The sequence below is a fragment of the Amphiura filiformis genome, chromosome 13 (assembly GCF_039555335.1).
Source record: "Amphiura filiformis chromosome 13, Afil_fr2py, whole genome shotgun sequence".
NCBI classification, from domain to species: Eukaryota; Metazoa; Echinodermata; class Ophiuroidea; order Amphilepidida; family Amphiuridae; genus Amphiura; species Amphiura filiformis.
The window spans coordinates 26,434,238-26,447,383 of NC_092640.1; the positions used below are offsets into that span (position 1 = coordinate 26,434,238).

A 13,146-nucleotide genomic window follows, 5' to 3' on the forward strand; every position below is an offset into this window, starting at 1 on the left:
CCGACGCCTTGTCCACTAGGCTACCAACTCCTACCGATAAGGCCTAAAAAAATTGTTTGATTGTCGTAGCATAAAAAAAATTAGGGTAGGTAAGTAGGGATTTTTTTTACTTTTAAAGCTGTAAATTGCATTTGATAAAGGCCTTGGAACTTTTTTCTTGTTTTTTTTTAATTGAATTTTTTTAGGTCGGGTTACGCCAATCAAACAATTTTTTTAGGTCTAAACAGTGTTTTAAAGCCTGGGTACTAATATACACATTCGGGGTATACAATACACAAAACGGATACCTCTTTTTAGTGAGCAATCATTCCCCGTTGTGTTTTCAGTCCAACCTCTTTTATCTGGACCTCTTTTATATGGATCTCTCTGTTATCCGAATATGTAATATTCATAGAAAAAAATGCATTTCATGTTTTGAGAACTTGATTTCATGCACTGAAGCATTTAGAAGGAAAATTATGTGGCATACATAACTCAAATACCATATTTTAGTGTTATTACCCCATTTTGAGTAAGCACTTCAGACTTTGAATGCAGAATTACATGTAATTCACTTATCCGGATTTTTCACTTATCCGGCCAATGCTTGGTCCCATCATGACCGGATAAGAGAGGTTGGACTGTATTTGTTCTTGTGTATATACAGACTATTCATCAACAGGCAAAGTCCCTGTGCTTTGTATGCTGAGAATTCCCGCATATTCATGAGGGCCGATTGTTTGAACGCCTGTGTCTAACACAACCACACACACGTACACCATTTGTGGCTAGTATTATGGAGCTGTATTAGGATTTATTATTAGCTCTATGGTGTCTATACACATTTACGCTAAAAAGATGTCAAGATTGTGCTTTGATAATTACGAGTTTAATAGGTACAGAATTGGTTCAGCAGGTTTTTTTTGGGTGTTCTTCATGGAACGATTGGTCCTCATTAACAGATGATTACTGGACTTTGCCTGCTGGTGAATGGTTTGTATATTTTTCATCTATGGCGTAACCCCATTACCTACTTGACTAGATTAATAATAGCTGCCTCATGCTTAATGAATAGCTGCCTTATGAAGTTAGTGAACTAAAAGCAGAGGAAATCAGACATAATGCGCAAGGGTTTAAAACCAGAACTGGCATGTCCACTTAAGCTACAAAATGTTTAGTCCATAATTTTGGTTACATGTCGATAGTCCAAAAGGTCATTAGTCTGAAACCCAATAACTTAGTTATAAACCCCAATCTTTACCATAACTACCGAAGTCAGAAAGAGGGACATTGAGGCCAAACCAGGAACAGACAAATTCAAAGAGTTCAGGTGTGTGATACTTTCAGAATTCAGGGAAGGTTTTGCAGGTCTAAATTTATCACAATAGACAAAAGAGAATGCTATAGCAAACATAACGTGAAATTTGCGTCATTTTCTGCTGGTCTTACATTTGAATTTGCCATCACTGAAATTTTCTGAAAGAAGGACTGTACCTCTTTTCACTTTGAAAGAAAAAAAAAAGGGACAGTTGGCAGGTCTGTAATGGGCTATTCCATTTAAAATCCACACTACCCCTGTGGAAGATTTAGCTAAAGTCTGCCACAGAGGGAGTATCAATTTTGAATAGAATACACAATTGGGTAACTTCTATTTGAAATACTTACTCCAGTTGTGGAAGATAGAGGTAAAGCCACAATACAGGGGGAGTATGGGTTTCAAAATGATTAACTCTGACCAATTACATTTGAAAAACATACTACCCCTGTGGAAGATATTTCCAAAATCTTCCACAGGGGGAGTGTGGATTTGAACTGGAACAGCCCAATACTAACCCTCACTCAAAATCTAACCACAACTCGAATCTTAACACTTACCATAACCCTAACCTATCCCTAACTAATGATAACCCTAACCTCATCCTTAACCCTAACATAAAATGCCTTAAACCCTAACTTTAACCTAGGCACCGGAGTTTTGCGCGATTTAAAACAGCCAAAAAATAGGTCAAAATGCGCTAAAATGCGTGATCCCCTGTTATCAATGCAAAACACGAAAAAACATCGGTAAAAGCGATGGCATGTCAATCAATTACGACCGACTTCGGTTCATTTCGGGTTCATTTCCAGTTTCTGGAAAAATAAAAAATAAAGATGGCGACCATCACAAATCGTCGATCGAAATGTCGAAAGCAAGGGTAAATTTCCCCACATTATGCTTGGTTTAATGATCGTTATTTGTATTTTGATGTACATAAGTGAAGTTAGAACCAATATTGCGTGAATTTTCTTGTAAATGCTGCCGATTTGGGGCATAAAATCGTAAGTTTTAACTTTAAGCTTATCGATGGGTCAAAATCGTGAACATTCTCGATGGAACCCAAAATGCGCTTTGGACACCCAAATGCGCGAAAATGTGCGCTTTTGCGCGAACCGCGCAAAACTCCGGTGCCTACTTTAACCCTTTTTGGACTAATCGACCCTTTGGACTAATACACTGTTCCAAAAGGCTATAAACTTTCAAAAAAATTCAAACCCAATTGGAAGATCAACATATTTGTTTGAATTTCTTGTTTTCAAGAAAGGTTCACATTAAAAAAAAAATAAACATAATTAAAACTAATTCGCAAAACACAAATATTTAACATGATACTAATACTAATTAGCCCTGATATTGATGCAGGATGATGATGATGATGATGATGATGATGATGATGATGATGATGATGATGATGGTAATGGTGATATTGAAAGATGAAAACAAAAAAGCGAGCAAGAAGAATGATGGAAAGAATCAAAGAAAAAACGTGAAAGAAAGCAAAAAATCAATCAATCAATCAATCAACAATCAATCAATCAATCATCAATCAATCCATCAATCAATCAAGAACGACGGAAAAAAGAGGAAGAAAACAATAAAGATTTAATAATGTAACTTTGAGAATAGAAAATAGAGAAAAAAGGTAGAAAAAAAAGAAAAAGAAAGAAGAAAAAAGAGAAAGAGAGACAGAAAGCAAGCAAATCAATTGAGCAAAAAAGATTGATTCGTTAATGTAACTAATTTATGATAATAAAAAAAGCAAGCAAGAAAGCATATTTGTTACTATTATTCTAACTTTGCATTATGGTTAATGCAAAAAACAGCCACTAGTCTACCTATTAAAACTACAAATACTCTACTTATTGGAAGGACAGACATGCAGGATCTAGCTTAACCAAATTGCAAGAACTTGGCATCTCAATATTTTTGTAGGAAATTAACAGAATTATCAAGTAGGTATCTCCACATCCTGTGGGAAATTGGCGACATACTGGGTTGAACAAGCCTGGTGCATCCTTCATGTCATGTTTCATGTAAAGCAGTGAACCAATTTTGGTGCAGATTTTGAGAGATCTATGCAACTTGAGTAACCTGTGTATTAAATCACTCAATGCCTCCTTTTGGGTAGGTGTTAACATACTTCCATGTTGAAGTATATGGGATTGTGCCACCCAAATGATTTCACACCACCAAATAGTATATATGGTTGTGCGCCCTTGAATTTCACTTCTCAGAAAAACCCATTGATTCTGAATATAAGCATTAAAATGAGCAGAAATTTGCATAATTTTAGCCAAATTTGGATTGGTCATGATTAGTAATATTAATTCATGCAAGTGTACCACAGATGGGAGAGATCGAATAACTTTTAATGATTTTAAGCAGCCTTTTCTTTACAGAAACACCGGCATGGTTTTGCCTGAAAAATAGGAAATTCCCAGACATCGTAGACTTTGAGGGCCAGTCGTAAAAAATAATGACGGTCAACCTATATTTTTTCCCAGCCAGAGGGATCAGGCAAGGGCTGATTTCAACCATCATAGCTGTCGCTTAAAACTGAGTCGCTCCTGTGAAGAAAAAATGACGTTTTCTTAAGGCAAATTTAGCACATATCTCTATGGGACTCTGATTTGGTGGTGTGAGATCTGAATGGAGCTGTGTGTGTGAGTCTCAACTTTTGATTGAGCAAGTTAGCCCTGTGCCTAATTCATGTTTGGATTCACCGAAGAAGTGCATTGACTGAAGTTATGTAATTAAAGGCTAAAATTGAAGAGAACTGCAACATTTGCTACTAATATACCAGTGCTAAGGTGAGTTTATGACCCAAAATGTGTGTTTGAGTGAAAGATTCCATTTCGTAGAGTGACTTAGGCCCATGCAATGTAATCATAATATTATGTAAGCTTACATCATCAATGGCATGCAATGACTCAGTGCCAGATAGAGAAGACATTGCAGTATGGTGCTAGGGTACTGGTCGGAACTCATGAAATAGGCGCCTGGATCAGGTAAGCTTACGGTTTGTGTGTTGAGGGGGGGTAGGCTAATTAAGCTTATGATTCCACTACTGGTAACCCAGGTAATGTTTACAATCATGATGGTATGCAATGACTCAGTGCCAGATGTAGAAGACATCAGTATATGGTGGCACGTGGGCTAGGGCACTGGTTGGAGCTCATAAAATGTGTCTATGGATCAGGTAAGCTTGGGGGGGGTTAGATTTAAGATTTCACTAATAGGCCATATAAATTCAACACTTATAATTCAGACATTGTGGTCATGTTCTTCTTTGTTTTTGTGTGTCTGCCTGGTTACTTGTCCCTCTTGACTGTAAATTGCTGAAAGCCTAAGTCTTGGTGAATTTTTAACATGGTAATCACAATGCTATCTTCAGTAGATAGCAGATGTCACAGACACAATGATTCTGCTTGAAAAAAAAAAATTTAACCAGCTTCTTGCTCAAATTATGCTAAAAATAAATTAATTAGATTAAAATAGTCTGAAATTAAGGATAATCAGAAACATGTTGCATCATTCAGATTTCACACCACCAAATAGTATATATGGTTGTGCGCCCTTGAATTTCACTTCTCAGAAAAACCCATTGATTCTGAATATAAGCATTAAAATGAGCAGAAATTTGCATAATTTTAGCCAAATTTGGATTGGTCATGATTAGTAATATTAATTCCTGCAAGTGTACCACAGATGGGAGAGATCGAATAACTTTTAATGATTTTAAGCAGCCTTTTCTTTACAGAAACACCGGCATGGTTTTGCCTGAAAAATAGGAAATTCCCAGACATCGTAGACTTTGAGGGCCAGTCGTAAAAAATAATGACGGTCAACCTATATTTTTCCCAGCCAGAGGGATCAGGCAAGGGCTGATTTCAACCATCATAGCTGTCGCTTAAAACTGAGTCGCTCCTGTGAAGAAAAAATGACGTTTTCTTAAGGCAAATTTAGCACATATCTCTATGGGACTCTGATTTGGTGGTGTGAGATCAAATGGGTCTATTATCACAACAATTTCCTAGGAGGTAGGTTTTTCACAGAAAATCTGTACACATGGGTAGTGATGGTGCCAGGGAGTGCATGGGGGTAAATTCCCCCAAAGTCGGAACTCTTCCCCCAGTAAAAACCCAACATTACAAAAATGTCAAATTTTTGCAGTAATTTTACATAAAATTTGTTGGTTTTGCTCCCCCTGAAATTCACTCCCCCCCCCCTCCCCTCCCCCGAAAAAAAATTCCTGGCGCTACCACGTGGGTCCATGTTTTCAACAAAGCTCGTCTAAAAACAACAAATATGGGTATGATCCGTGAAAATACAATTCAAGTACACCCCTCCCCATCACCCTCAAGCATTGATTTCTGTCAGCTAACATAGATCAGATGGTAAAAACCAGTAAAGACCATACTGCAATTTTGTCATCATTATCATCATTATACATGGACAAAGCGATTTCCCAAGCGGGTATCAACATAGTTCTAACAATTTTGAATTTAAATGACATCTAGAAATTCTGTAACATGAAGGATGCACCACACTGCATCTTACAATGGTATAATACCATGGCTATTCCAGTCGAAATCCATACACCCCCTATGAAAGACATGACCTTAATCTCACATTGGGGGTGTATAGATTTCAAATGGAGTCATCCATTCAGGTGACCCCATCTGAAATTCACACTCCCTGTGTGAAAGATTAATGTCATGTATTCCATAGGTGGTGTATGGATTGATAGCCCATCGTCTACGATTCAGTTATGTCAAGAAAGGTTCATTTGCTTACGATTCTGATATAGTAGAGATACACACTTGATAATTTCTTCCTCAAGTCAAGTCTGAACTTAACACTCAGCAAGGCTATTAATTTCTGAACTACCGTATTCGTTCCATTAACCACCAAAGGTATTTTATAACAAAGTCATTTTGGCTGGCCGCTTACTATTTATATTGTTTACATCATTGTAAAATGATATGTAAAAATCATATGTAAAAATGGTCCAAAATATGGATATTATATATACATGGTTCTGTTTTTGATACATGTATAGTTGAATAATGATGGGAGGATCATTGTGTATTTGAATCCTGTACATAATGATGGCGGATCATGTGTAGTAAAGTCGCTGGGTGGGCGCTTATAGGAGCATGGGCGGTAAATAGAATGAATACGGTGAATTAAACTCACTATACCTTTGCACTTATATAGCTTGTTATAAACTTTATTTATACCCATCTAGCTGTAATTATATAGTAAAAATAAGAAGTACATAAAATAATATGATACAGAAAAGCATTATACGAATATACGCAATAATATCGTTATGAATTCGGCAGACGGCCGAATCCGGATTCGGTTTTTGGTAAATTCATTTTACGCATGCATTACTTTTGAATTCAAGAACAAGGGATCAATATTGTACATAATAGAGGGCAGCATATCAATTTTTTAACGGAGATCAGACAATAATAGCATAAGTAATCAACAGAGGGCGGCATACAGGGTTAGCTAACGGTGCATCGCAGTACGGTCAACGACGATAACCGTTAAAATATCGATATGCTGCCCTCTTTAGGTAAAGCATTGATCCCATGTTCTCTAATTAAACAATAATGCATGCGTAAAATGAATTTACCAAAAGCCGAATCCGGATTCGTATTCATAACGATATGATGAATATATATATCACCAGCAGTTAGCAGAATATAATATGTAAAATAATATAGTGCAAAAAGAATGTTAAATGCATCTTAGGCAAATGTAGATATTAAAGTATACATGAAGAACATGGCCATAATGCAGGGACATGCCACAAACATGGGTCACAGTTACGTTACAGCCATCTGGTGTACATATGTGACCAGCTCCAACAAAACCCGGAACAAGTCGCCAGACATGTTTTTGAGTTATAGGCCTTTAAAGATGACATTACCATAAAAATGAGGTTTTTGGAATTCTTAATTTCATGGTATTTGACTGTGGGACTAAATGGACTTGCAAATCCTTATTAAAAAGAGGTTTATTTAAGCAATAAATAACAGACTATGATAATCCCTGTTCAATCCTGTAATGCAGGAAACTAATTGGTCCATTACTCAGAAAAGCAATTTGGCCAAAATATCAAGGTATCATTTATAAAATTATCCATATCTTGAAAAGTAATTGATGCTATTTATATAATTTTGGTATCATTTTAAAGTTTATAGTCTAAATGTTTATATTTTTATTCAAATCATGAAATGTCATAAATGCGACTTGTTCCTGGTCTTGTCAGGTCGGGTCACATTTATCTATGACCCCTTTATCTTGATTAATTTTTTTTTGCATTTTACCTCTGCAAAAATAGTCCTATTTCTTTTAATTTAGAGCAAATTTTCTACTTTCATACCAAACACACATAAAATCACTACAACTGTATTTTTAATATGTCAAGCATGCTCATGAGTCATGTCATTATCTTAATTACACCAATTGCTATATCAGCAGAACTAAAACCTTCCCTGTATTGGAAATGTATGGAGTTTTTTTCTGTGCATGCAACAAGTGTATATAACATGCATGTATGTGACTGCACAACATGTTTTCCTACGAGATCATGTACAGCCGTGTTGTGCATGTGCAGTACATGCAAGCTATCACGGGCACCCTAACTTGTCAGTTGTGGCAGTTACAAGGCTATTGACACGGAATTAATTAAATGACGTTTGAATGTCAAAAGTGTACAGTATTCGCTGACGTAGTGCACGTTAGTAATATAACCATTGGTCACTGGTTCAAGCCTGGGCTCATACACCTGTTTTGAATTTTGATATGTCATAGGCTTTGTGCTATGATCGTTTCAATCAGTGGTTCGTAACAAAGAAAGTGTGAGCCTGTTGACCCAGCAACGGTCATATTCTAACACGCACTACGCCAAAATTCTAAATATAATATTTGACCCGCACACTCTTTGACATGCAAATCATATACTACCATGAGGTCCCAATTCAGAAATAGCGGTGAACAAATAGCTGTTTTTACTCACCGCACTAAGTTCTTTATCAGTGAAGATCCGAGTTAGAGCATTCCGTCTGAGAGGCACTAGTAAGATGAGAAAGAATGGGAATGCCAGTGCTGCTGGGGTGATCTTGACGATCCACAGGATAGCTACGCACCCCAACTGGATTATCGTGAACAGGTGCATTCGCCATGTCCTCAACTATATGGGATGAAAATAAGTAATAATGGTAATGTTATATAGATGTAGGATAAAAGCATACCACTTTGAGATTTTTGGTGCTAAGATAGGGGTTAAGAAAGAGGTGATCAAAATAAAACACATAAACCAGTCAAACAATGATGGTAAGCTGGTGCATAATGAGATGAAAATAAGTAAATGATAATGCTACAGATAGATGAAAGTGTAAGAATTTGAGGTAGAAGGTGATAGAGTTGAGAAGAAATTGAGATGATCTTAAAACAGCCACACAACCCACAATATTGATATAATTTGACATCAATGCTTTTTTGCGGTTGTGCCGCAAGCATGCTGATCAACAAACCGCCCCTGTATGTGTGCGTGTACACTCAGCGGATTTAACTTTATGTGCATGATTTGATATTGCAGCGAGTGAAATAAACATGTACGTCACCAAACTTGAGGTGAACCAAATTACAGTCCTCTCTGACGATGTCATATGATTGACACAATAAAATCATTAAACAGAGGATCTTGATCAAAATAGTGATTCACAAACCAGCTCAGCCTCAGAACAACACCCCTCTACGGACACTTCTGTGTCAAGCCCAACGAAACCACCAAATGTGATTGTGAACAGTAGGCCTACCACTATGCAACATGAATCTGAACCTACAGCCCCTCTTCCTGATACATGTACTGTCCATGTTCCTACCATCCCCACCAGCAATCCCTTCAGTGTTTTAGAAGTGGATGAAACCCCAGATGAAACCCCAGATGACTTGGATGATTTTCCCCCTATCCCCTTGCCATGGAAAACTACATCTACAAAGCATACTCCTGCTCCATCATCTGCATCTACAGGCATAAAGCATACTCCTGCTCCATCATCTTTCCAGCACTTGCCAACATCCTGCAATTCAGCTAACTCTAAACCTGCATCCCAGAAGTCAACCAAATCTCCATGCTCCAGAGCTACACCCCGAGCTACTCCAAATAAGCCAGATACCACTGCATCTACAACTCCTAAGAAGTCAGATTCATCAAACTCACAACCTGAACAGCGGAGAACTGTTTTAATAATTGGGGACTCTATACCTAAGGGTGTGGTAGGTAGGCGCATGTCCAGGAAGTACAGAGTGATAAACAAATGTATACCTGGCAGTAAACTCCAACTTTGGACCAAAATGATACCAGAAATGATTAAGGAGGAACAGCCTGTGTCCATCATCATTCACTGTGGGACAAACAATTTATCTAAATGTATGACACATGAATGTATTTCTTTGTTAACTAATTTGATTACTACCATTCGTATAACGTCACCAAATGTTCACATCGCAGTTTCATCTCTTACTACGCAGAAATATGTTTGCACGACAGATATGGATAAAGGAATACAATGCAAGAGTTCGCGATTTGTGTAAACATTATTCGTTGTCCTATATTAACAATGACAATATTAGAGATGAACACATCTCAGACACTGATAAGTATCGACTACATCTAAATGGACGCGGTACCTCACTTCTTGCGCTAAACTTCATCAACTTCTTAAAAAATAACTTGTACTTTCCACATATGGATTTTCTTATGTACAGAAACTTTATGAGAGCAAGGTAGTTTCTGTTGATAACAATATAAATATTGATATTGTTAGTGAAGATTCAGTAATCTTGAAAAGTGACAATATTGTAAATAATAATGTAAACATTTCATGTGATAAACAAGCAACAACAAATAATCAGAATTCTTGTGAAGAAAAGTTTGATATACAAAATGCAGAAAATACTATTTGTACAAGTAATGCCAAGGGTACATTTAAGAAAAACCGTAATAAGAAAAATTATGAAATGTGTGGTACTTGTTTATGCAAAATTAAGCCATCTTTATCTCATGCATGTGTAAGTGTAACTTGTTCTAAATGTGATTTGAAATTCCATTCAAACTGTGCCAATGTGATGCCATGTAGTAGACTGGAAAATTGGTGGTGTGACTCATGCTTCACAAGGGTCTGTTTTACTGAACTTCCATTTAGTGATTTTTGTATTGATTTTGAGTGTGCTCTTAAGAATGGTTTAAAAATTAAGAATGGATTAAAAATAGCTCATCTCAATGTGCGAAGTCTGAGATACAAAGTTGATCACATCAACTTATTACTTAATTCAAATAATATTGATATTTTGTGTCTCACTGAGACATGGTTAACAAGTGACATTGATGACAATGAAATCAATATTTCTGGTTACAATTTAAGTCGTATTGATAGAACTTTTATGGGACATGGTGGGATTGTATGTTATGTAAAAGAATGTATTAACTTTAAAAACAATGATATTCTCAATGATAATGATATTGAAGCACTTTGGATTGAACTCAATTTACCACACACTAAACCAATCATTCTTGGAACTGTGTATCGAAAGCCTGATGCTAAGGCTGAATACATTGACAAACTAGATCAGGTTTTCCAAAAATGTGTTTCAATGTATGATGAAGTCATTATTGTAGGTGATTTCAATATCGATATCTCAAAGCCAAGCGAATCTAAGAAAATAACTAAACTTGCCAACCATTCTCAACTTAAGCAATTGATTAAGGAGCATACAAGAATAACTGACAAAAGTAAGACTATTATTGATCTAGCATTTGTTTCACAATTTGATAAAATCATTTCTTCTGGTGTGCATAGTCTTGGCATCAGTGATCATAATCTTATTTACTTAGTAAGAAAACAGAAAAAGATCAAGCATGCTCCAAAAATAATTAAAGCTAGGTCTTTTAGGAACTTTGATGAAAACAAATTTATTTCTGATGTCAAAAATATAAACTGGAATGTTATTGAAAATTATGAAAATGTTGATGTTGCATGGGATGTTTGGAAATCTCTATTTGATCAAGTTTGTAATACTCATGCTCCAATTCAAGACAAAAAAATTAAGAGTCATAAGCCTGATTGGATAACTGATGATTTTATCAAATTAAGTAAGGATAGAGATTATTATTTTAAGAAAGCTCACAAAACTAATGACCCTAGTGACTGGGAAATGGCAAAAGCACTTCGTAATAAATGTAATATTCGTAACAGATATCTTAAAAAGAAACACTGTACTGATGCCATTAATGATAATATAAATGATCCCAAAAAGTTATGGCAAGCAATTAAGAAAGTTGTTCCAAGTAAAGTCAAAGTAAATGTCGCTAATATACAAAAGAATGGGACAAGTTTAAATGCTACAGATACTGCTAATGAATTTAACACTTATTTCACATCAGTTGGCACTACTCTTGCAAGTAATTTTGATGACATTAATGAAGACATAGGTGAATCATGCTCGTCTTCTGAGGTTAATTTCAATTTCAGTACAATTACCTCCGACTTTGTTCATGAACAAATTTGTAAGTTTTCAAATGATAAAGCAACAGGTCTTGATGGTTTTCATATCAAACTTCTCAAGTTAGCCTCTCCTATTATTTGTGAATCTATTGCTTACATTTGTAACCTCTCACTTTATTCATCAACATTTCCAACTGATTGGAAGAGAGCCAAGGTAACACCGATATACAAAGATGGCGATAAAGGTGATGTTGGCAACTATCGCCCTATATCAGTTCTACCTATCATTTCAAAAATTATTGAACGTGCAATTAATAATCAACTTTATGACTATCTCAGTGTCAAAGGCATTCTTTCCCCAAGTCAATCTGGTTTTCGTCCTAATCATTCTTGTGCCACTACTTTACTTGATGTTCAAGATTATATTTTGAAAAATATGAATAATAAATCGTGCTGTAGGTGCTATTTTTCTTGACTTGAAGAAAGCCTTTGACACTGTGAATCATAATCTACTTTTAAATAGACTTTGTATGTATGGTGTTAATGGATATGAACTTGAATGGTTCAAATCTTATTTGAGTAATAGAAATCAGTGTGTAAATATTAACTCGGTTCTTTCTGACTTTAAACCTGTAAACATAGGTATACCTCAAGGGTCTATCTTAGGACCACTTCTCTTCATAATTTTTGTAAATACTTTACCACAAAGTGTATCATGTAAATCTGTGATGTATGCTGATGATACTACCCTTCTTTGTTCTTCAGAAACTGCATCTCAACTTCAAACTGATCTTGAAAATAATTTGAATGATATTGCTGATTGGTTTCAAAAAACCACTTAACTTTGAATATCAAAAGACTAAATTTATGATATTTGGTACATGGCATGTTCTATCTAAATTTGATGATATTAAGTTAAGTTATTGTGATCAAACCATTGAAAAGGTTGACCAGTTTAAATACCTTGGTGTTATATTTGATTCAAACTTAACATGGTCTAACCATATCAATTATGTTTCTAAAAATATTTCTAAAAGATGTGGTGTCATAAATCGTATTAAGTATTATCTTCCAGAGTCAACTCTGACCATGCTGGCAAATGCTCTCGCACTACCCCATTTTGATTATTGCAGCCCTGTATGGTCAAATTGTTCTGGAGAACTTGCAAACTCTCTCCAAATCCTCCAGAACAGACTTGCAAGAATTATTTTGTCAGCTGATATTAGAACACCAACAGATGAAATGATGGATAAGTTAAATTGGATTAAGCTTGACAAAAGGTGGTACAATCATTTGTTAGTTATTGTTTTAAAATGTATTAAA

The 13,146-nt window shown here is 35.8% G+C and overlaps 1 protein-coding gene across 2 annotated transcripts in view; it reads right to left on the reverse strand.

Annotated features, from left to right (window-relative positions):
• LOC140168169 (band 3 anion transport protein-like) overlaps positions 1-13,146 on the reverse strand; it is a 93,699-nt gene that overhangs the window by 5,127 nt on the left and 75,426 nt on the right. For both annotated transcript variants that reach the window (XM_072191498.1, XM_072191499.1), the window contains one exon: positions 8,334-8,507. In XM_072191498.1, coding sequence (XP_072047599.1) covers positions 8,334-8,507 — 174 coding nt within the window. The remainder of the gene's footprint in view (positions 1-8,333; positions 8,508-13,146) is intronic.